Genomic DNA, 26,733 nt, shown 5'->3' with positions numbered 1-26,733 from the left:
AGAGGGACTTTGAGAATTCCTCACACCAAAGAAGTCACAGGTCTAGTCCCTTTCTCTAATTATAGCAACTCTGCTTTAGGCTATTTTGACAAAAAAAAATCAGGGTAGTGTATGAAGTAGCAGTATGTATGGACTCAGTCAGGAAGATCTAGGTTCATTTCCTTTACTGGCTTTGTGACTATGGGGAAAAGCTCTTGCCTTTCTAAACCTCAGTTTCCTTGTCTGTAAAATGTGGATAATAATACCTGAGATACCGATTTCATTTGTTAGTGTGAGGCATAAATGAGACAATATATGCTAAGGGATTTCTGTACTTTAAAATATGATCTAAAAGTGAGTTGTTATAGCACTACTATGCATGCAGGTTTGTGAATGTATGTTCTTATATGTGAATGTATACAGCTGTTTGTTTTGTGTGTAGGAGGCTCAATTAATGCATTTACTGGTGTTAGAATGAACTTAAAATTTAATATTATATTTAATAATCAGTGTTAGTCATCTTCCAGAGGGCACAGCCTAAGGGAAATCTCCTAACAAACTTGATATAACTGTCATTACAAACTAAATCTACTTGTAGTTGCATTTTGACAATAAACAAGGTTTATATTTATAAATGTACATGTGATATATGTATGCATATAAACATATATAGGTATAGACATCTCTCTATATGTTATATACATACATATATGTTTATTGTCTCTCCCCATTAGAATTTAAACTCCTTGAGGGTAGGTATTATTTTTACTTCTGCCCTTGAATCTCCAGTGCCTAAGTGCCTGTAAAATCATCACATATCATTGTTGATTGATTTAACTCTCTGGAATAAGTAGAGTATTGTAGTGAAAAGAGCTGTATGTCAAGGAACCTGAGAGCTACTTACTCTAGCCACTGCCACTAGCTTATAGGGCATTCCTTCTTTCTGGTCTTCCCTTTACTAACCTGTAATCAATAAACATTTATTGTGTCTGCTATATACTAAATAATGGGCTACTCTTGTTCATAGAGCATTTTCCAAAACACTTTGCCCAGGACCATCCTGTAGGTCTATATTAGCTGTATCATTATTTCTATTTTACATTAAGGAAATAAAACTTCAAAGAAGTTCAAAGGCTCACCTAATACAACAGAGAGAGGACTTCAGTCTGTCTCCTGGACACAGTCCAGATTTCTATCACTATTCCATACTGACTTTCATATATATGTGTGTATGTGTATGTGTGTATATATGTATATATACGTATATAGATATTTCTAGTTCTCTTCTATCTTTCAAACTGCTTCTCTGAACAATTCCTGCTCCACAACCTTTCTGTCACCACATTTATTGCTTGACAAGTTTCTTGCATAACTTGTTTATTGACTGTCAGTACAATGGATGCTTAATAAAATTGACTATCACCAGGACTTAATTAGATTACATTCAATTCAACAAATATTTTAATGACTTCTTTTGTATAATAAGTCTTAGAAATTAAAGAGAGTGTGTAATATGAAAAACAGTCCCCAACACCTAATCATGACTTATCTTTTTAGCTCTACTACTATGAAACTGTGGTACTTTGTGTGAGGCACATCACCAATTTGTACTTCATTTTGCTTTTTTGGAAATTGAAGGTCTTAGATCTCCAAAGGGCCTTCTAGGTTTAAAGTTCTGCATTTGTTGTGAGTTATGTATTACTAAAAATCCTTATCCATGTGATTGAAGATTTTATGTTTCATTCCCAAATTCTGTAAATTGCCCTGGGACAGAAAGGAAAGAAAAAACTTTTACACAATTCAACCCCTATAGTGAAGTGACAATTATCATAGACAACCAGAAACATGCCTTAGTATAATTTCTTAATCTCTCTCACTGCTTCCAAATCGTTGTAAGTTCCATTCTTGTTGCTCAGCTGTTTCCCACTCTTTGTAATCCCATTTGGGTTTTTCTTGGCAAAGTGGTTTGCCATTTCCTTCTCCAGCTCATCTACAGATGAGAGAACTGAGGCAAACAGGAATAAGTGACTTGTCCAGGGTTACACCATTAGTAGGAGTCTGAGACTAGATCTGAACTCAGATCTTCCTGACTCCAAGCCTGGCACCTATCCACTGTACCACTTAACTGCCACGCAAGAAGGTCAACTTATTGGGTGCTCAGCATTTCTTCCATATTTTTTTCGGATTGTCACTGCTCTCAGTTCTGAGCTAGATAAACATGTTCCCATTTGTCACCATCCCCACCATGGCATGTATGACTTACAATGGTAACTAGTTCATGACACTCCTCTAGGCCAGAAGGTGATGAACTCATTCTTGTAATTTGTAGTCTCAATTCTGCATACATTGATTGAGGGTTTGTAATATCCAGACTCAGTGAAATGGACCTATTGCCAAGATGGCTTTATATGAATAGATATTTCATTTCTCTTCATCCACTGCTCACATTGTCCTTTGGTTCTAGATAAATTGCAACACCTCAGGAGCTATGGTCAACTTCACTGTGATCACCGAATTCCTTCTCATGGAGTATTCCAATATACGGAAGATGCAAGTTTTACATGCTGTGCTGTTCCTCATCATTTACCTCATAGCCCTGCTGTGGAATCTTCTCACCATCACTGCCATTGCCACTGACCCACACCTTCACTCTCCAATGTACTTTTTTCTGAGTAATTTATCCCTGTTGGATGTTGGCTTCATCTCAGTGACACTTCCTAAATTCATTGTGAATTCCCTGACTGGAATACGATCCATCTCCCTATTGGGCTGCATGGCCCAGATTTTTCTCTTTATCTTCTTTGGATCAACAGAGGTTGCTTTGCTCATAGCCATGTCTTATGACCGATTTGTTGCCATCTGCCATCCACTACATTATGGGATGACCATGACACCAGCCAGGTGTCTTTGGGCAACAGCAGGCTCATGGGTCAGTGGATTTATCTATGCCACTATACACACAGGGAACATATTCCGGTTACCCTTCTCAGGATCGAATGAAATCCACCAGTATTTCTGTGATATTCCTAATGTCTTAAAAGTTGCATCATCTGACGTTTTGAATACCGAGTTTGTTCTGCTTGTGGCAGGGTCAGGTTTTTCTTTATTCTGCTTGGCTTTTTTGTTTGTGTCCTATGCTTATATTTTCTCTAGTGTGTTCAAGATACCCTCTGTTGAAGGTCGGTATAAAGCTTTATCTACCTGTATGCCCCAGTTGATTATTTTCCTCTTATTTCTCCTTTCTGCAATTATTGCAGCCCTGAAGCCCCCATCAGATTCAAAAGTTCAAAATCTTCTTGTTGCAATGTCCTATACAATAGTTCCTCCATTCATTAACCCCATTATTTATAGCCTGAGGAACCATAGGATCAAGGTTGCATTGAGTAGAATGATCAAGCAGGTCTTTCTACCAAAGAAAAATATGTCCATCCTTGAGTAAACTAAAAAGGAAATTTAGATGGATGGAGAGCTTTTTTGTTTGTTTTTTCAATATTTAGAATTTTATTTTCCCAAATTCCAATGTAAAATACAAATTTGACATCAATTTTTAAAAACTTTGTGTTCCAAATTCTCTTCCTCCCTCCCTGCCCCAAGAACTCAAGCAATTCAATATAAGCTATACATGAGCAGTAATGCAAAACATTTCCACATTATACAGGTGGTGAAAGAAATCAGACAAAAACAAAACTTCAGATAAAGGAACTAACAAAAAATTATGCTTCAATCTGTATTCAAATACCATCACTTATCTCTCTGCAGATGGGTTGCATTTTTCATAAGACATTCAGAGTTGTCTTGGATCATTGCATTGTTGAAAACATAAGCAAGTCATTCACAGCAGATCATCTTACAATATTGCTGTTATTTTGTATATAGTACATTTCACTTTGCGTCAGCTCATGTAGGTCTTTCCAGGTCTTTCTGATAGCATCCTGCTCATCATTATTTTTTATAGTAAACTACATTTATATAGTACTTTAAAGAGAGATTTCCTTACAATAAACCCGTGGGGTTGATTCTTGCAACAACAGTTACTACCTTATCCCTGACAAAGAATTTTCTTCGCAATAGCCCAGCAAAGTAAGTACCATAGGTTTTGTCATCATCATCAATCAAGCCTCATCTTCATCCAATCCTCATCAGTCCATCAGTCATCATAATCATCATCTTACATTACTCTTGCCTCTGCTTCAAATTTTTTTCACAGTTACCATTGTTAACTGCTTCCCTCTATCTTATTCCCTCCATGTGATATTTACATTATTTTCTTTCACCCTATCCCTCCTCAAGCGTTTTGCTTCTGACTGTCTCCTCCCCTTCTCTGCCCTCCCTTCTTTCACCCCTCCATCCTTATCCCCTTCCCCTCCTACTTTTCCTTCAGGATTAGATAAATTACTCCACCTGATTGAGTGTGTATGTTGTTCCTTCCTTGGGCCAATTCTGATGAGTGTAAGGCTCATTTACTGACCCACTCTTCCCCCACCCCCCCCCCCCCACTCCATAAGCCCTTTCATGCTTCTTTCATGTGAGATTTCACCCCATTCTACCTTTCCCCTTTCCTTTTCCCAGTGCAATACTCTCCCCCCTCATTTTTTTTTTGTGGGGCAATCTGGGTTAAGTGACTTGTCCAGGGTCACACAGCTAGTTAGTGTTAAGTGTCTGAGGCCAGATTTGAACTCAGGTATTCCTGAATCCAGGGCCAGTGCTTTATCCACTTTGCCACCTATCTGCCCCTCCCGCCTCGATTTTACCCTAAATATGTCATCACGGGGTAGTTAGGTGACACAGTGGACAAAGCACCTGTCCTGGACCCAGGGGTACCAGAACCCAAATCTGGTCTCAGACACAGGATACTCACCAACTGGATGGAGAGCATTTTTATGCAAACTGGTATATCAGCTAAGGTGAATTGAAATAACCACTCATTTGGTTATTTTCATCTTGGAGGTTGACAGGGGCTTAGAATAAATCAGAAGTTTCTCCTGTGAGAAGCAAAACCAAAGATGACCAAATAACAGGACAGACATATCAAAGGAATAAGAGACTATTAAAGCTTAGATTGGCTGGCTGGATATCAGGACAAACATACCTAAGAAGTAGGGGGAAATAAAATTCTATAGCAGGAAAGTCAATTAGGTGTGGCTACTACTTGAGCTAAGAGACAGAGATAACCCCAGAGCTCAGGACCATCATTCCAAAAAAAAAAAAAAAATCCCCTTGACTCTCAGGAATATGAAAAGCATCCAAGATTTCTCACCCCACCCCAAAAGGGAACTTTCTATTTTCAGGTGGTTACCCTATTTATCCTTTATAAAAGCATTGTCAGGACAGCTAGGTGGCGCAGTGGATAAAGCACCAGCCCTGGATTCAGGAGGACCTGAGTTCAAATCTGACCTCAGACACTTGACACTTACTAGCTGTGTGACCCTGGGAAAGTCACTTAACCCTCATTGTTCTGCCCACCCCCCCACCCCCCAAAGAAAAGAAAGAGAGAAATTAACTTGTTGGGGCAACTAGGTGTCACAGTGGATAAAGTGTCATTTAACACTAATTGCCCTGCAAAAAAACCCAAACAAACAAAAATAAAAGCATTGTCCTTCATCTGATTCAGGGAGGTAAAAGTTTTAAACTTTTCTCTTGACCAGATTCCCTTGTGCTGAATAAAATCCTTGCTTTTATCTTTAATCAGAATATGTGTGAGTTTTCATTCTTTAATAGAGGAAATTCAAGAACGAGTATTTTTTCCCTGGTATAAAGGGGAACCAAAACACACACACACACACTCTCCATTTATTTTCCCTCATTGAAATCAGTGAATGAGTCATTATTCAAACATAATGTAAACACAAAGTATTCCATCTTGAGCTTCTTACTGTGTTGATTACTCCAATCAGTAATTGGCTGATTATCTAACTGGACATCCAGCATAGTATGCAAAAGAACATTGCTTTCTTCCTTTCTCTGAAACTCTCTTTTGAAAAGGTCCTCAAACTTCAAAATCCTTATCAGATGTCACCTTCCACAGGAAGCCTTCCATGATCCCTTGAGAAGTGCATAATCTTTGATTAGAATTTATTTCATACTTTATTTCTTACCTCTTTTGTATATTTATTTGTTTATTTTTTCATTCATTCATCTATTTATCCATTCATTCATTTATATATCTATCTACTTATCTATTCATTCATTTATCTATCTATTTATATATCTACTTATTTATTTATTTATTTATTCATTTATTTGTTTGTATATTTCTTTATTTGTGAGGCAATTAGAGTCAAGTGACTTGTCTGGGGTCGCATAGCTAGTAAGTGTCAAGTGTCTGAGGCTGGACTTGAACTCAGGTCCTCCTGAATCCAGGGCCAGTGCTCTATCCACTGGGCCACCTAGCTGCCCTCTTTTGTATATTTATTATTGTATTATTTATTTGTACCCCTTTGGTATATTCATTTTTCTATATATGCTAATAGCTACTTGGATGTAAACTTCACCTTACTTAATAGATTCCAAACTATAGGTAAACAATAGATGGCAGGAATTATGTCATTTCCTCCAGCAACTAGTATAACCTTTTGTGCATAAAACTTGATACTTGTCAAATAATGAATAACTTACTTGGTTTCCTATGGTTTCTTTTTTCAGAAGTACCTTTCTGCTCATATAACACTTGTTATGCACTTTTCTAATGTATAAATTCTATACTATTGATGATCAAAGTTACTTGCTGCCTTTTTTTTTTGGTAGTATTAGATTGTGAGCATCAAGAGGTCGATGACAAGAATTTAGCTGGAGTCCTTTTTAGCAAGAGGGAAGATGGCGAGTGCAATTTCCATAGCTATCAAGAGAGACTGATGGGTTATGGGAAGTGGAAGGCATGGCAAATGAAGAGCCTGGGACCTTTGGAGCTTATGGAGCTGCTTCAACTAAGTATTGTTATTAGGATATGGAGTGATTTGGGTCTCATTGACTTTTTTTCATGAATGATTGCCTTGAAGGGTGTTGGCTGTGGAACTGTGTCCTGGTGAATTTTGGTGAATTCCCCTGTCCACTTTATCTCCCTCTTCTACCTCATCACTATTTAGCTAAGTAATGTTATTTCCAGTGAGATGTGTCCTTCTCTCTTTAAATCTGACTTATTTGCTGTCTATATTTTTATAATAGATTGTAACCTCAGATAAGGATAAGCTACTTATTGCATTTTGAAGAAATGTTTGTTATCGTACATTCCTGTTATCATCATATGATTGAGAATTACATTAAATTAAAAAGGTTTTGTACAAATAAAATAAATGTAGTCAAAGTTAGAAGGAAAGCAAAAAACTTGGGGAAAATTTATAGACAGCATGTTAGATAAAGGTCTTATATCAAAATATAAAGAACTTTGTAAAATCTATAAGAATATGAATCATTCCCCAACTGATAAATGGTCAAAGGATATGAACAGGAAGTTTTCCAATGAAAAAATCAAAACAATTTATAGTCATAAGAAAAAAATGCTCTAAATCATTATTAATTAGAAATATTCACATTAAAATTACTTTGAGACATCATTTTACACCTACCAGATTGGCTAAAACCATAGAAGGGAAAAGTAACAAATATTGGAGAGGATATGGAAAAATTGTGACACTAATTCATTGTTGGTGGAATTGTGAACTCATCCAATCATTATGGAGAGCAATCTGTAATTATGCCCAAAGAGTTATTTAACCACTTATATATATACCCTTTGACCCAGCACATCTTGGGTCTATTTCCCAAGATGATTAGGGAAAAAAGGAAAATAACCTATATGTTCTAAAATCTTTATAAAAGCTCTCTTTGTGGTGGCAAAGAACTAGAAATTGCAGGGATGCCCACCAATTGGGGAATGTCTGAACAAGTTGTGGTATGTGATTCTGATGGAATACGGTAGTATAAGTTCTATAAGATATGATGAGCCCAATGATCTTAGAAAAATATGAAAAGACATAAAATAATGAAGAGCAAAATGAGTAGAAATAAGAGAACATTACATACAGTAATAGCAATATTGTTTTAAGAATGACTTTGAGGGAATAAGTTATTTTGTCTATTATAAATACCCAAATTAATTATAAAGGGCATATGAAGAAAGATGCTATATTTATTTTGTAATTTAATTTTATTTTTGTTGTTTTTGACTGTTTTTTGGCGGGGCAATGAGGGTTAAGTGATTTGCCCAGGGTCACACAGATAGTAAGTGTTAAATGTCTGAGACCGAATTTGAACTCAGGTCTTCCTGAATCCAGGGCCGGTGCTCTATCTACTACGCCATCTAGCTGCCCCTGAAAGATGCTATCTTTAGAGAAAGAACTGTTAAATAGAAGTATGTATAGAATAATTTCACAAACATGTTTATGTATACATGCACACATATCATGCATATATGTATGTGTATACACAAGCATATACACACATGTACACATACATAAAACACACAATGCACATGCATATGCATAGACATAGACATAGAGATACACAAACACACACATATATGTATACTTATTTGTGTCTAATGTTATCTCTGAAGAGGGGCGAGGGAAGAAAAAAGAGGAAAAAGACATGCACATGATAATTTTGTTGTATAATTGAAAGGAATAGCAAGTTGTGTATAGCAGATCCACAGGTTCATATTCAATAATCTTTTTTTAAATTGTACTATTTCAGCTGAGCCTTCTTAAATTGAACACAATGGGTCAGGATTCCCCTAGATTAGATCCTCTTTATACATTAATCACAAACAAGCTTTCCCAGTTGGGTGGGATCCCACTCAAGACTGCCATGATTCTACCCTGGTACAGGATGTCAAAAGAAATGCTTATATAAATAAAAGCAGTAAGGTAAAGGAGAGTGGGAATGCCAAGGAATGGCAGGGAATTTTATCATATAGGAATATAATAAAGTAAAATGTAATTGAGATGTAACAAAGAGAAGGGAAAGTATATTTAAGAGACTGAATGGAGTTTGGGAAAGGAATAGTCATGAATAAAATAAACTTTGATTATGAAGTGGTAATTACTAAGGTGTATTTGTGGGGGGAGGGGAGATAAGTTAAATCCCTTTAATCTTTTTTTTTTTTTTAGGAGAGCAATGAGGGTTAAGTGACTTGCCCAGGGTCACACAGCTAGTAAGTGTCAAGTGTCTGAGGCCCTATTTGGACTCAGGTCCTCCTGAATCCAGGGCAGGTACTTTATCTGCTGTACCACCTAGCTGCCCCTAAATCCCATTAATCTTGATGTAAGTTAGGATGAGGGAGAAGGTGAAAGATTTGAATTACAATGTTCCAACCACTGAAAACTAGCAGTGATTTTGTTGCTTTCCTCCCTTTTATTTTTCCTCTTAAAGCAGAGAACAAAGGGATTGGGGATGGCTGAAAGAGAAATTATTGATATGACATGGAAATTGCTGTGGAGAAGACCAGGGAGTAAGACTTCTTTGACTGTGCTATGCTGAAAATGAAGTCATAGAGCAAGGTCATTGTGAGATCTGGCTGATATCCAGGCAATAGTGGGAAGTCAGCTCTTTGGAGAAAGCTGTTGATGAACCATAGACCTGCACCCAAGATTCAGTGGCAGATGCCCTGGCCTACACCTATATGCTGGATTTCTTTTGCCTAAATGTCTGTCATGTTTTCTGCAATGATGTTGAAAAATTCAAGTGGAAACACAATATTGCTGAGGCCATTATTACTGTACTAGTTAAACTAACAGCACATTAGCTAAGAACTATATATGTGTGCCAGTTTTCACAAGAACTGTGGAAGGAAAAACACTGGATGCATAGTTTTGATGTGGGATGGCTTTTAACTGATCAGATTGACCGTGAATTGTCCCAAAAGAATTACAAGACTCAGTGACTCAGTTTCCCATATTTTATTTCAATACTGTGTATGACCACAGGGAAGGCACCATGGAGGTGTCTCTCCAATAAGGGGAGAAAAAAAACCAGTTATATTTATAATTTGGATAAATTGATAATCAGTCTTATTATAATAATCTCCACATTCAGGAGGTACAGGGGAGGGCTTATTCTAATTTAGAGTTCTTGAGGTCCTAGGCCAAACCCTGAGGTAGGTACCTTTTTCTGTGGAGGTGTGTTTTGGGGGTTTACACATCATAAGGTGAGCTGGGGACAAATTTGGCCTTTTTTGTGAATATTACCTCAACTTGCCAAGGTCACAGTGTCCCTGTGTTTTTCATTCCCAGGCCTAGTTTCTGGGTATTAACATTTATCAATTAGGATTTCCATAACCTGTCTCTTTATGTTTTCATTGTAGTTAAAGTCTCTATGACCTCCCTATTTATGTTTTTCTTATAGTGGTGATTAATGAGGGTAATTAATAGGAGTCAGACTTCCAGTTAACAAGAACCTAGGCCCTGACTTCGATGAGATCCCAAGTCTTAAGTTATCCATTAATCCCTTTCAGAACTGGGGCCTGTAAGTTATAGCCCCTCTCGGAGCTCAGATTGGCCTTAGGTTTTTCTGTTAACCCCTTTTAGGTACTATTGATAGCTACTATTGATAGGTTATCTGTTAACCCTTTTAGCCTCCTCCATCAATTTGACAATGAGGTACAACTTGCTTCAATGGAATTAGCATTGATGATCTAGACTAAAATCTAAACTAAAATTCAAGAAAGACTTCTTGAACAAATTGATAATTGACTTGAAATTCAGGCTGTAACTGTTTGCATGGAGAAGGCAAGTTGTAAAGAACCAGAAAGGATATTTGCTGAAGTAAACTGACAGAGCTCTAAAGATAAAATTGTTGATGGTGATAATCAATAAGAAAGAGCTAACCCATTCATTTCCTCCCCCCAAACCTTCAGTTATAATTGCATGATGCAGAAAGTCAAAGCTAATGCTAATTATGTTAACTGAAAAAAAATCAGTGAACCTTCTAATGAAGGCAGAGATGGAGATAGTGGAAAGCAAAAAGACAAAGAATTTGCTGTTATCAATGGTGGAGATACAAGTAATGTAAAGGGGCAAGAAAGTGACAAACAGAATGCAAAACTGGAATCTTCAGAGAGTTCAACATCCATAACCACCCATGGAGCTTTGATAAGTACAATCTTGTTACTCAAGCAGGGCAGAGAAATGGCAAAAAAAGACTACTATATATCACTATTGAATATTGATATAAAATACTGTATTAAAAATGAACAATAAATTTATAGCAATATGTTCAGAAAATAAGCACTAAGATCATCTTGAACTTTTACTAGAAATTCAGTGCTGGTTCATTTTAAAAAATAAACCATAAATATAACAGATTGTGTACATAACATAAAATATACACATATAAAACAAATTTTATGTATATGTATGTTTATATCTATCTCTATATCTATGCTAGGCAGTTAGGTCATAAAGTGGATAGGGTTTTGAATCAGGAAGACTTATCTTCACGAATTCAAATGTGACCTCAGACACTTACTAGCTATGTGACTGTCATCAGTTCACTCAACCATATTTGCCTCAGTTTCCTCACTTGTAAAATGAGTTGGAGAAAGAAATTGCAACTCAGTATTTCTGCCAAGAAAACCCCAAATGGGGTCACAAAAAGTGAAACACATCTGAAACAAACACAAACACCTACCCACACCCACACCCTCCCATGTAGATGCAAACCTTATTGTATTATCTTTATCTTTTCAAATTCCTAGAATATGACATTTATACATGTGTATATACATACATGTGTAAGTACAAATGTGTATGTGTGTGCATATGTATATGTATATAATCTCCCTTGACCTTGTTAGTTATTATATTATTTTCTCTTTTAATTATACAATTCCTGGAACATGTATTTTACTCTTGCTTTTTGAAGTTACCTATTGGTTATATGTTGTAGCTGATGGGACATTCCATTTCCATCTCTATGATATGAATTTTAAACTTTTCAGAGACATATCTTGTTTTCTAACAACATTGGCAGAATTCTGTGATAAAAAGATATCTTTTCTTTCATTGAAAGCTTAGTTTTGTTTGACTCAATGTTTATTCTTTTTTGCCTCAATATTTATTCTTACTGAACTCTTTGTAGCCCTTGATACTGTTTTTCATACACATCTTTGATGTTCACTTCTCTATATTTTTATGACACTAAGCTATCCTTGTTCTTCTACTTGTCCAGTCAATCTTCATTCTCTTTAGCTGAATCTTCTCATCTAGGTCACACCTACTAACCAAGTATGTCTCCCAGGTTTCTGTTCTTGGCTCCCTTTTCTTTTTCCTTTATATTATTAACTTGGTAATCCCTCATCTCTGATGGATTCAACTATCATTTCTATACTAATGATTCTGAAGTCTAATTATCCAGTCTTAGTTTCTCTCATGATTTCCAGTTCCCTATCTTTAGTTGCTCATTTTATTATTTATTTATCTTTATAAAATTTTATTATTATTAATATATTTTATTTAAAATATTTGTAAATATTTTATATTAATGATTATTATCATTATCTTTTCTCTCAAATAGTCCCCCTTTCAAAACTTCCTATTACTATGAAGGATGCAACTGTCCTCGCAGTCTCAAAACCTATGTGTCATCCTCAACACTTTCTAACTCCTAATATTTGATCTGATGCCAAAGGCTATTGATTATCCTTCACAGCACCTCTCACATCTTCCTCCTCTCTCCTCTGATGCTGTTACCACCCTGGTTCAAGCCCTCATAGCTTCCTCCTTGGGCAATTACACCTTCCTGCTGCTTGGTCTCCATGACACAAGTCTCTTTTCTCATTCCATTCTATCATCCACTCAATTGTCAGAGTTAATTTTGTAAAGCACACGTCTGGACATATGACCCCCTGCTCTATAAATGCCGATGTCTTTCTATAACGTCTAAGATCAAATAGAAAATTCTCTGTCATTCAAAGCACTTAATAATCTGACCTCTTCCTCCTTTTCCAGTCTCCTTACACCTTACTCTTAATCACACGCTCTATGATCTGGTGATATTAACATCTTTTCTTTTCTTTTTTTTTTTTGAACAATACACTCTATCTCTTAGCTCTGGGCATTTTCAGTGCCTATCTCCCATGCCTAGAATGCTCTCCTTCCTCATATCTAACTCTTAGTTCCCCTGGTTTCTTTCAAGTTTCAGATAAAATCCCATCTTTCCTGACCTCTCTTAATTCTAGTCCCTCTCCTTGTTTTTATTATTTCCAATTTATCATGTATATAACTTGTTTACACATAGTTGTTTACATGTCATCTTCTCCACTAGACTGTGACCTCCTTGAGAGAAGAGACGATTTTTCCTATTGTTTGTATCTCTGGTGCTTAGCCCATAGCCAGACACATAGCAGGCACTTAATGAATTTTTATTGATTAACTGACCTGAGATGGTTTTTTAATATATTTTTTTCTAGTTTTATAAAGTAATCCTTTGGTTGTTTGATCAGTGGCATGTGATTGAATAAGCAAAATATTTTGAGTAGTATTATAATTTTTACTATACCACTTTGACTCACTCAAGAGTAATTGCTATTTCTCAAAATTTTTAGCTCTGCCTTTATTTGTATAAAGAGTATTTTATAATTGTGTCGGTATAGTTTCTATGTGTGTCATGACCTATAGATTTCAAAGTATTTCTATTTTCTGCATTTATTTTAAATACATGTTTTATTTCTGTCTCCTACTGAATTTTTTATTGCGTGCAGAAATGATTTCTATGCATTTATTTTATACCTGTCAACTTTATTTTTCATTCATTATTCAATTTACCTTTTTTACTTAAATATCTAAGGTTCTCTCAGGAAACCATCATATCATTGCCAAAAAGTGATGTTTCCTCTTTGTCTGTGCTTATTCCCTTTCTTTTTCTTCTCATATCACTATATCTAGCTATTCTAATTTTATATTAAACAGTAGTAGTGCTAATAGAAATCCCTGACTCAGCCCTAATCTTATTAGAAAGACCTCTAGTTTATTTCCTCTACATGTAATAATGATTCTTGGTTTTACATGATGCTACTTATCATATTAAAGAAATATTTCTTGCCATGCCTTCTAGTGTTTTTTTTTAATAAGAATGGGTACTAATTTTTGTCTAAAGCTTTTTCTGCATCTAGTGATATAAACATTTTTGTCACTTATGCTTATAGTTTTTGCTAGCAGTGAACCTGTCTTCCATTATTTGTATAAATCCAAACCGATAGTAATATACAATTCTTGTCGAACTTTGTGCAGTATCCTTGCTAATATTTTATTGAAAATTTTTGAAGACCTATTAATTAGTCAGCCAATAAGTATTTATTAAATGTCTACTATGTACCATGTACTGTTCTAAGTACTAGGGATAGAAAAAAAGGGAAAAAGAAGTCTGCTCTCAAGACCTGAAAGTCTAATGGAAGAGAAAATATCCAAAGAACTCTGCAGAAAGCTATAGACAGAAAGATTTGAGATAATAAAAATGGAAGTAATGAGGATTAAGGGAGATCAGGAAAGACTTCTCTCAGAGGATGAGGTTTTAGCAGGTACTTGAAGAAAATCAAGGAAGTTGGAAGTCAGGGATAAGGATGAGGAGAGACATTATTCCAAACATGGGGAATAGCCAGGGAATATGCCTAGAATAGGAAGATGGAGAGTTTTGTTCAAAGAATAGCCAGTGGCCAGGACCACTGAATCACAGAGTACATTGGATAGTGGGGTAGAGGATAAGGTATAAGAAGACTGGGAAGGTAGGAAGGGGTCAGGTCATGGAGGCATTTGTATGACAGAGGATATTTGATTCTAGAGATGAAATGGAGCTGCTGGAATTTATTGAATGGATTGTCTGGGTGGGTAATGAAATGGTCAGACCTACACTTTAGGAAGATTAGATTGGTGGCTGAGTGGAGCATGTATCGGAGTGAAGAGAAATATGTGACAGGGAGACCAACCAGTGGCTATTACAATAATTCAGGCATGATGTGGGCCTGCATCAGGGTGGGGGTAGTGTAACAGGAGAGGAGACATAGAACAGAGATCTTTGGAGCCAGAGGATATGATGATTGATTGGATAGAGGAGTTAGGGATAATACCTAAGTTGCGAGCCTGAGTGACTGAGATGATTGTGGTACTTTCAAAAATAATAGGGAGAAGAGAAATCTCTTGGAGAATTGACCTCAGGTTTTTTTCAATGAAACTTGGAACAAGGATTCTCATTTGAGGGGCTTCAGGGTGAAAGGGGATCTATGAGAAGTTTGGGAAGGAATGAAAAGGTTTGGGCCATAAGACAATTCCTGGAGCAGCAGAACCCTTTTTGTGATGGAGTGAGATCATTTTCCAGCCAAAGATGGCTTAGAAGATCAGCAAGAAAGGTCTGTTGTACCAGGGTGAGAATGGAGTGCAGACCCAGCCACAGTCCCAGAGACTCAGGCCTCCAGAGCCTTGGAATCAGCTGAGGCAGCAGCTACTCACAGACTGGTGAGGGGCTCCAGTGGTTCCCTGGGTGGAGATTGCAGGGGTCTCTGCTGGCATCGAGGCAGAACTCTGTTGTGTTGCCCGTGCTCAGGCAGTCTTGAGTGGTGGTTCAGGTAGGGGAGGGGCATGGGCACACCCAAGCTTGCAACCACAGTGAAGCAGAATTCTGTTCTCAGGTTAAAGAGTAAGCAGGCCTGTGGTTACTTACAGACCAGAGCACAGACCATGGAAGTGTAGAATATGCCTCTCCTTAAATCGTACCACATGGGACCTCCTGATGCTTGGGACAGTGCACCCTGGAAGCACTGCCTCACTTTAAGAAGGAGTTAAAAGTTAAGAAATAAGCTAGCAAAATGAGCAGACAGAAAAAAATGCTGACTGTGGAAAGATTCTTTGGCGATAGCTGTGATGTTTAAAATCAAAATGTGTGGTCACCTTAAATTAGAAGCTTTAGCACCAGTCTTTGGGCATTAAACATTTATTAAGCATACAAGGTATTATTAAAAGGAGAACACGTGGAGTTCAGAAAGTTAAGAAAAGGTCAATCTATCGTAGAGTTGCAGCCTGGTCTGGTTCTTCCTCAAGTACTCTACCAGGAGCCTGCTTCAGCCACAAACTGGCTGAGCAAACTGAGTGTGGAAGCTTTGTATAGGTCCAGAGGAGAGGCGGTCCTTACACACTGCTTCAAGCTGATTGGTTAGTGTCATCCAAATCTATTGGTTCACTGGACTTGAGGGTGGTCTTGTGTTGATGTCACAGTCCACAGCCTCTGAGAACACTTCCTCTTGGGAGTCAGCCAGGTGTGGCTTTAATTGATTTAACTTTAAGTAGTTTAATCAGCAAAGTCAATCACTCAATCAGTTTCACTTAAGTCAATCAGTTCTAAATTAATATCAGGTGGGACCTTTGGATATCTGCCAAATCCCATTATTTTCTCATACAAGGAAGATCAAAATACATCCTCAGAAGAAGAGAACAAAGTCAAAGCTCCTACATTCAAAACTTCCAATAAAAATATGAATTGGTCTCAGGCCATAGAAGCACTCAAAAAGGACTTTGAAAATAAAGTAAGAGAGGTTGAGGAAAAAATGGAAAGAGAAATGAGAGAAATTCAGGAAAGTCATGAAAAAAAGTCAACAGCTTGAAAAGCCAAACTGACCAAATGGAAAAGAAGGTACGAAAGCTCTCTGAAGAAAATAATTGCTTAAAAATTAGGATTGAGTAAATGGAAGCTAATGACTTTATGAGAAATTAATACACAGTAAAGCAAAACCAAAAGAATGAAAAAAAATAGAAAACAATGTGAAATATCTCCTTGGAAAAACAACTGACCTAGAAAATAGATCCAGGAGAGATAATTTGAAAATAATTGGACTACCTGAAAACCATGATCACAAAAAGAGCTTGGACATCATCCTTCAAGAAATAGTTAGGGAAAATTGCCCTGATAGTCTAGAAGCAGAAGGTAAAATAGAAATTGAAAGAATCCACAAATCACCTCCTGAAAGAGATTCCAAAATGAAAACTCCCAGGAATATTAGAGCCAAATTCCAGAGCTCCCAGGTCAAGGAGAAAATATTGCAAGCAGCCAGAAAGAAACAATTCAAGTACTGTGAAACCACAGTCAGGATAACACAAGATCTAGAAGCTTCTACATTAAAATATTGGAAGGTATGGAATATGATATTCTGGAGGGCAAAGGAATTGGGACTACAACCAAGAATCACCTACCCAGCAAAACTGGGAATTCAATGAAAGAGAAGACTTTTAGGCATTTATGATGAAAAGACCAGAACTGAATAGAAAATTTGACTTTCAACCACAAGACCCTAGAGAAGCATAAAAAGGTAAACAGGAAAAAGAAATCATGAGGAAGGTTAAAAGGTTAAACTGTTTACATTCCTACATGGGAAGATGATACTTCTAACTCATAAGAACTTTCTCATTATTAGTGCAGCTGAATGGAGTATACTTAGACAGAAGGCACAGGTGTGAGTTGAATAAGAAGGGATGATATCTTTAAAGCATTTATTTATTTATTTTTTGGGTGGAGCAGTTAGGGTTGGGTGGCATGCCCAGAATCATGTACCTGGTGAGTGTTGGATGTCTGAGGCTGGATTTGGGTTCAGGTCTTCCTGGGTCCAGGGCTGGTGCACTGTGTCACCTAACTGCCCCATGTTGATATCTTTAAAAAAATAAAATTAAGTGGGGAAAGGAATGCACTGGGAGAAAAGGACAGGGAGAGGTGGAATGGGATAAAGTATCTCATAAAAGAAGCAAGAAAAAGCTTATGGATTGGAGGGAAAGATGGGGAAAGTGTGGGGGGAGTGAGTGAGCCTTACTCTCATCAGAATTGGCTCAAAGAGGGAATAACATACTCATCCAATTGGGTATAGTAATATATCTTGCACTGAGGGAAAGTGGGAGGGGAAAGGGATAAAGGGGGAAGGGGGAAAGAAGGGAGGGAAGATTGGGGGAGGGGATAGTCAGAAACAAAACACTTTTGAGGAGAGATAGGGTGAAAGATGATAGAAAATAGAGTAAATATTAAGGGGAGGGAATAGGATGGAGGGTAATACAGTTAGCAATAGTAACTGTGAAAAACATCTGAAGAAAGTTTGTTTGATAGGCTTCAGTTCTCAAACACTTAGAGAACTGAGTCAAATTTGTTAGAGCCATTCCCCAATTGATAGATGATCAAAAGACATGAAGTTTTCAGATGAAATAATCAGACACCTATATCCATATGAAAAAATGCTTTAACTCACTATTGATTGGACAGATACAGGTCAAAACAATTCTGGGTACTATCTCATAACTATTGGAATGGATAATAGGACAGCAGATGAAATAACAAATGTTGTGGGGGACATGGGGAAAACAAGACATTAATACGTTCTTGGTAAAGTTGATTCAAACATTCTGTAAAGTAATTTGGAACTATGGCCAAAGGACTATAAAACCATGCGTACTCTTTGACCTAGAAATACCACTACTAGGTTGGCATCCTAAAAGAGATTTGAAAAAATGGAATTTGAAATTGGGGTCATGCCCATCAATTGAGGAATGGCTGAACAATTTGTGGGATGAGATTGGGATGGAACACTATTGTGCTGTGGGAAATGATGAGCAGCATGCTATCAGAAGGACTTATGAAAAATGCAGTAGATCTACAGAGAAAGAAGTTATGGTATCTGAACAGAGATTGAAGTATAACTTTTGTTAGTTCCTCTTTCTAAAGTTTGTTGTCTGTTTTCTTTCACAACCTGACTAATGTGGAAATGTTCTGCATGACTACATATGTATAACATATTGAATTGCTTGAATTCTTAAAGGGGGGTGGGGAGGGAGGGAGGAAGAGAATTTTGAACACAAAGTTTTAAAAATTGATGTGAAAATTTGTTTATACATTCAATTTGGGGGAAATTCTAAATAAATAAATGAATGAATAAGGGGGACAGGGAAAGGAATGAAAAGGTTTGGAAAAGCTACTTTGTTGAGTGGGAGATATAAAAGGATTGCCTTGCAGTGAAGGCCCAGTTGAGACCATGTAACCTAAATTTGTAGTATATTTAGCACTGTTTCCTCCCCCCCCCACCCCGCTTTGTTCAGTATTATATGAGTTAGGGGTAAAAGTGGTGGATATTGGGAGTCATTCAAAGCTGGGGTTTGGCAAGGAAAGATTTTCAATAGTATAGAGTCAAGGGACTCTAGAGAAAAGAATAGTATAGAGTTGAAAAGGTGCACCAAAGGACAAGAGGGAGAAAGAAAGAGAACATAGTGTGAGGAACTGGGGAAAAGAATTGAAGCGTGGAAAGAGTGTCTGTCATGGTGAGACTGAAGAATAGAGTTCAATGTTGGAAGGGAGAGGGAGACATAGAATGACAACAGATCATGATAAGATAAGAGAATTTCAGTGTTCATATGGGCATGTGTAGGGATGGGGGTTGTTAAATGTTCAGCAACCTAAGTCTCCAAAAACATAGAGGCATTATATACTTTTAAGTTCAAATTGTGTTACTAACATTTTCTCCTTTGTATTTTAAGTCTAGAAATTAGGAAAACAGTCATTCAAGATGTGCTTTATAGTATTTATCAGTTTCCAAGGTGCAAATATTCACACTGAAAATTTAGCATTAACCTCTTGGGAGATGGTGTTAGCTGGCTCCAGCACATGGATGCTTGTGGGTAATATGAAGGGTATAATAAAAAACGATTTAATAATAATTAACTGATTTTACATGGCACTTTAATGTGTGCAAAGCACCTTAAAATATTTAATTTTATCCTCACAGCAACCTTGGCAAGTAGGTGCTATTATTGTTACTATTTTACAAATAAGGAAATTGAGGCACAGGGAAGTTAAGTTGGCCAGGTCCACACAGTTAGTAAGTCATCTGAGACCAGATTTCAATTCATCCTAGGCTAATGTTCTATCCACAGTGCCATTTAGGTTTTGGTATGAATATGTCTATTTGTAGCTATGGTGGGGTGGAGGAATGGGCCATAAAAAATTATTAAGTTGAAGAATTTGGAGGTTTGCAAGGTGTTTGAAGGTGTATCACTCTGTTTGTCAAAGTTTCCTAATAAGAGAATAGGAGTTGGGGAGGAGAGGAAGACTATGAAACAGTGACTTAACTCCCTGAGGAAGGAAGGAGAGTATTCTGAAGGTCTATAGACAACAGCCTTCAGAATCTTGACTGAATTATTCTTTTTTTTGGGTGGGGCAATGAGAGTTAAGTGACTTGCCCAGGGTCACACAGCTAGTAAGTACCAAGTATCTGAAGCCGGATTTGAACTCAGGTCCTTCTGAATCCAAGGCCAGTGCTTTATCCACTGCACCATCTAGCTGTCCCCTTGACGGAAATATCCTTTTTTTTTTTTTAAAGGCAATTGGGGTTAAGTGACTTCCCAGGGTCACACAGCTAGTAAGTGTCAAGTGTCTGAGGCCAGATTTGAACTCAGATCCTCCTGACTCCAGGGCTGGTGCTCTATCCACTGTGCCACCTAGCTGCCTCTGATGGAATTATTCTTAAAGAAAGAGGGATTACTGAGTGATAATTTTAGAGGGAGAGAGTAAGGAAGTGCCAAAGGAGAGCCAGGAGTAATCTAATTCTCTCACCATGACAAGTAATTTCAGGGCAATCGGTGCTGGAAAAAAAGCCAGGGAAGCTGTATTTTCAGAATGGAGCCATGTACAAGAAGATGGAAGGAGTAGGAGATGAAACAATTTAAGATGAAATCTAACTGTTACCTATGGAGCAAGATTTCCAGAAAGTACAGCAGTTCATAGATCTGAGAAATCTATATTTTCCCCTTTTACTTGTTGGTTTTCAGGCCCAAGAGCCTAGGTCCTAGGAGAATTAGCCATCATTTGACTTTTTTCCCATCATAGACTGCCATGTTGATACAGATGGTGTGATGTAGAACCTACTTCACAAATTCTTGCCATGGTGAAAAAAAAGTAAGTAGATTTTCTTTTTCTTTTATATGTAAAATAGCTATAATGACTTTACTTTTTAAAGTTACTTTCTGTATTTTAAAAATATAGATCTAAATCCCTTATGAAAAGTCCATATTAAAAAAAAAAAGAAAATCCCACATTAAACAACCAGGAATAATTGACATTCATTTGGACAGTGCTGAAAATCACTTGGAAACCCTTGGTGGACTACCAAAGGCCCAGAGGACTATGCATTGGCAGCCATTGGTTTAATGAGTCTAAAGAGAAAACAACTTTCCCTTGTTATTTATGATTACAATATCCTCCTTATAATCATTCTCTGTGGAAATGTCAGAGAATATATTGCAATCAAAGATGTGATAATCAGATTGGTATGTGTAGGTCATCAGGGACCAGTTCCCCAAAGGTTACTAGGCAGTGTATTTTACCAAGAACTATAATCCAAGAGTCAACAAATATCCAGTGAATATGATAGGTTGCCTTTTTGACTTCAACTCCTTCTCTCCTCTGAATCTCCCAAGGTGAAGTGAATTAGGGAAAAGGAAAGCAATAGTTTTTGAATTATGTAAAGCAACTCATAGTTTGAATAGGAGAATATATAGAATATATAGAAAGACATTGAGAATGGAGTGATAGACTTGAATCAGAAAGACTTGCCTTAAAATCTTTCCTCCAATACTTAAAGGCAAATCACTTCTGAAACTCAAATTACTCATTGTAAAAATAGGGGAAATAATAGTTGTGGCAGTTTTCAGGGATATTTTGAGGTTCACATAAGAAAATAAAAATAAAATGAAAAACAAAACCAAAATGAAACATGGTTCATACCTTGGGTCCTATAAAGACAGATCTCAACGTCTAAATCCAGTCAAATAAAAATGTAAGCACACTCCAGTTGGTAACCGGGGATATTGGAAGCATGAGTCTATAACATAATCTTTACAGTAGAATCTTGCAAAGATAAATTGAAAGCAGAGACCCCTGGGTTTCTGGTCCATTTTTTATCATTTTAACTCTCTACACCTTCGTGTTCTTTCCCACCCAGGGAGATGATAAAAACCTGTATTGCCAGTCTCCAAAGACATCTATTTAGAATACAATGAAAGAAATTCCATATTTGAAAATGCTTTGAGGAAAAGTTAGCTAAGTGGTATAGTGTATAGGATGCTGGACCTGGAGTGAGAAAGTCCTGAATTCAAATCCTACCTCATATACTTGTTAGCTATATGGTCATGGAAAAGTCACTGAACCTCTGTCTGTCTCCGTTTCCTCCTCAGTAAAATAGGAATAGTGTCATCACCTACCTCCCAAGATCATTAAGGATAAAATGAAGTAACATTTGTAAAGTGCTTTGTGAACCTTAACACACTAAATGAATGATATTATTATCATCATCGTCAAAAGAGAAAATCATTGTAAAGTGCTTAGGACAGGGTTTGGCATATGCCAAGTAGCATATACACATTAGACGTCTTTATTATTAACAATAGGTGATTGCAATATAAGAAATAACAATAGTATTAAGTTTATATGTGCAAATTGTCACTTATAAATAGCATGTTACTTCTGAGGGTCAAATGATCATGTGCAAATATAAAGAATGATTATTAATTCCTTATATTTTGTAACTCTCTGCAATATTTGGTAAAGCTAGGAATTTGGGGCCAGTGAGTTCTTCTCTGAACATACACATTCTGAAAAATTGGAAAACTAATCCAATGAAGAAAAGGCAACAATAACAACAATTAATTATTTAAATAATACAGGGTGAGGACAATCTTGACAGTACAATTAAATGTCTCTTTGGTGATTTGAACTTTGTTCTTGCTGCTTTCTGCAGCATTTAATCACTCATCCTGCATTTCTTTTTAAAAATAATAGTTTATTTTTCCCAATTACATGTAAAAACAATTTTTAATATTCATTTAAACATTTTTGTTTTGTTTTTGAAGGGCAATGAGGGTTGCCCAGGGTCAGACTAGTAAATGTCAAGTGTCTGAGGCTGGATTTGTACTCAGGTTTTCCTGAATCCAGGGCCAGTGCTTTATCCACTGCACCACCTAGCTGCCCCCACCATTTTTGAGTTTCAAATTCTCCCCCTCAAAATCGATTTGGAAGTCCTTCAGTAGGCATTTAAAGAATGCTTGTTGAATTGAAGAAAATTATCTTCACTTCCCATGATCATCTGCATATCACTTCATAAAGTTCTTTGTTTTCATTTCTGCAACGTGATAACTCTGTACTATTGTGCATAAAAGTTCTCTAAGTGTGGCTTATCCCAGTATTAGAACGTGAGCTTGACGAGTGAGAACAATCTAGTTTAATCTAAATATGAGATTTCACCCATGAGGGAATTGACTCAATTTTCCTATTGGACCTTTTCCCTTTCTAACAGGAAATTTCCTGGTTTTTGGCATCTGGTTACTCCATGACTGGCTGTTAGATAGGACTTGTGCCTGGAATCAAATAGAGTGAAGGGAGTTTTTCCCCTGCTATGATATGTATCAGGACAGTTGGTGACCTTGAGGGGTGATTGTTATAACTGTGTCCCTTCTTTTCTTTTCATAGCAAATGTATTTTTTTTTGAGAATTTAAAAAGTTATTCGTATTTCATTTTTATATTATACTTAGATTACTCCTACTTTGTAAAAGGTTTTTTATAACAAGAGTAAAACAGTTAAGTAAAATAAAAAATGCAGTGATGTTATATGAAACTTCAATCAACACATCAACATTCCCCAATCACTATTTTAAAAAATGAAGAGTAATCAATTTTCCCATTCATCCTCTACCGAATTGGAGAAAAGATTTATTATAACAAATACAGCTAAATAAAATTCCAATTCTCACAATGGTTGAATAAAACATGTATGTTTCATTCTGTACCCTAAGTTTTTCACATCTCTGTAATGGATAGGATGTTTCACCACCAGTCCTCTGGAATGACAGTCATTTTATTGATCATAGTCCATTCAGCTTTCAAAGTTTCTTTTTTTAAAACAGTGTTATTGTATAAATTATTTCCCTGGTTCTATTCATCTCATTTTTAATCCTTTTATAAGAATCTTAAAATTTGGTCATTTGTATAATATCGATGATAGGGAATAAACTTTCTGGTTCTGCTTATTACACTCTGCATTAGTTCAAGTAAGGCTTTCCATTAAAAAAATTTATATTGATGTTTTTGGTTTCGTATATGACCATAGCATTCTGCTTTTGGTCTGCTCCTTTCCTCTCCCAAGAGCCATCCCATAAAACAAATAACAGTTTGTTTGGTTTTTAGAGAGTAAACAAATAATCAGCATAATTCATCTATCTAGATTGAGAAAACCCCAAAACATGTGCAGTGAGTGGGTAACATCTGTGAACCTCCCCCTGCCACCAGGTTGTAGGTTGGAGGCATCTTATCCTATCTTTTCAGTTGTGTCCCACTTGATCTTTATAATTTTTTATGTTTACTTTTGATTCTTTGGTAGGTCATTGTTCTTTCTATACATGTCTTTTGAAAATGAACTTCCTCATTCATGCATTTTCTAAACTCATGTAGTTTACTTAGCTTATTCTGTTTCTCATCTGTGGACCGTCAATATGTCTTATGCTGACCTCCCCCTAGTATGCAGTACATTGCCTGAATATTTTAAAATAAGACAAATTTTTCTTGCTCCCAAAGTGAAGTACATAACAATAAATGGGGAGGGGGATAAAGTTCCTATGGTGGGGTGTATGCATGTCAGGGACTGGGTTTCCTTCTGGAAGAAGTTTCCAAGGAAGTATCTTTATAATAGTCTTGTTCTGAGGTTTCTTTAGCCTTATCTGACACTGGGTCAATAGTCAGAATGTTTTCATTGTGGAGCAGAGGTGAATGGAAAATATAGGCCAGAGAAGCTCTCAAAAGGAGCTGGTGAATGTATAGATGAAGCAGCTCTTCTCTACATCAGAAAACACTATGTCTCCTGCCTCATAATCCCAAACAATCTGTACTTCAGTTTCCCTCCTAAGGGAATTCTGCTCCTGGGCATGGTACAGACTATATACTTATTTTGTCTTAGACTCAGAAGCTAGTATCCAGTAGAAGAACAGGGTAAAACTTGTTCAATTCTACTTACAGAGTTCTTACAAAGACCAACATCCCAAGCAGAACTGTTCCCCACTGTCACTTCCCAATAATATCTTCCAGACTTGAAGCTCTGAGTTGCTAGAACAGGACCACATAGATCAAATCTCTCCACAGTACAATCTGATTTCTTCCATGAATCTCTTTTTCTTGTGGTTTTCTTACCTGTGGATAAGATGATTTTAGGTTGGGCATTTTCAGGATCCAGACTGATTTCCTCATGGAATTTTGTCTTGATCATTTTTCTCTGATTCAGTCTTCTTCTCAGGTAAGGTTCAAGCAATTTGAAGGACCGTACCACTCTGTACAGTTGTTGATTGGGCCAGAGGTTTTGCACAATGAAAATTCTCTGGCACTCAGGACATTTAAAACTGTCCTCACAAGTCATATGAATGTGCTGGAGGATACATTCTTCCCAGCAGTTTTTGTCAAACAATGAGTTTTTGTTCCAAAAGCTTGGATCTTTCCATTTATCATATACTAGATTGCTATCGTAATTTACTATAGCATAATTTGTACCTATTCTATTCCACTGATCAATCTTTCTATTTCTTAGATAGTACAAGATTGTTTTGATGATTACCACTTTATAATATAATTTGAGATCTGGACCACCTTCTTTCGTTTTTTTTCCATTGATTCCCATGATTTCCTTGAACTTTTTTTCTAGCTGAATTTTGTTATTATTTTTTCTAGATTTTTAAAATATTTTGAGAGTTTGATTAGTATAGCACTAAATAAATAAATTAGCTTAGATAGGATTGTCATTTTTATTATATTGGCTTGGCCTATCCATGAGCAATTAATATTTTTCCAATTCTTTAAATCCGAATTTATTTGTTGAAAAATGTTTTCTAGTTGAAGGATACATTCTCTGCAAAAATTCTGACCACATTCTATAGACGTGGAATTTGTGAAGAAATCTAGGCAGATAGCACACATCAGCTTTTCTGACACACTTGACCTAAGATATGAGTCCATCATTCTTTTCATGCTTTCTTATTGGGTCTTTCCCTGTGTTTTATCATAGCAAATTTCTAAGAAGATCAAGACACAAACTTAGAAAAAGACAATGAAATCAAAATAACTACAAGCAAAGCCTAAAAGACAAATAAAATGTCAATTGGACACAAGATATGGTGCTAAACACACTTAATAAATATTCCCGTGTTTTGTTTATGGATTTGGGGATTTGGTTTGTGTTTTTTTTTTCAATTTTGAGGGGATTAACTCTTACCAGTGCCTTCACATACATTAATAATCTACCAAACAGTATATATGTATTAAGTACCTGGTAAGTGCCAAGATCTATGCTAAAATATTTGTTATATGCAACTTCATACATGGCACAAATGCCAATCTGTTCAGTTCTAGACTTGTGCTTTATGAACTCAGAATCAAGTTGGTAAGAGCCCCAACTCCCTCAGACTGGGAAGAAGATAATGCTAACAACTCCTTGGGAAAGGTACATAGTCATAAAACCAGCCTCAATAATGTCTGAGAGTCGGTAAAGGGTAGTAGAAAAGGAACTTCATTGTTGTATTATTATGTCAATTTGATCAAAATAGTCTTAACCTATTACTTATTTTGTTTTTTCCTCGTTTGTTGGTTTGTGATGTAATATTTCTTTTAATAATAAAAATCATTTATTGTTAGAATGACTATACAAAGTTCAGTAAAAATAATTTTATTAGTTTTTTCTAGCCATTAATATTCATTTCCTGATAATTAGTAAAAAT

General features: G+C 36.5%; 1 protein-coding gene and 1 pseudogene across 1 annotated transcript; both read left to right on the top strand.

Moving 5' to 3' along the window:
* Positions 1 to 2,467: 2,467 nt before the first annotated feature.
* On the top strand, positions 2,468 to 3,418 carry LOC122731813 (olfactory receptor 14I1-like). The gene has a single exon (XM_043972084.1). It carries the CDS (start codon positions 2,468 to 2,470, stop codon positions 3,416 to 3,418), a length of 951 nt encoding a protein of 316 aa, XP_043828019.1.
* Positions 3,419 to 8,957: 5,539 nt separating this feature from the next.
* Positions 8,958 to 11,171, top strand: LOC122731812 (annotated as a pseudogene).
* Positions 11,172 to 26,733: the final 15,562 nt, after the last annotated feature.

The sequence above is a fragment of the Dromiciops gliroides genome, chromosome 6 (genome assembly GCF_019393635.1).
Source record: "Dromiciops gliroides isolate mDroGli1 chromosome 6, mDroGli1.pri, whole genome shotgun sequence".
Taxonomy (NCBI): Eukaryota; Metazoa; Chordata; class Mammalia; order Microbiotheria; family Microbiotheriidae; genus Dromiciops; species Dromiciops gliroides.
This window is presented reverse-complemented; position numbering and strand designations above follow the sequence as displayed.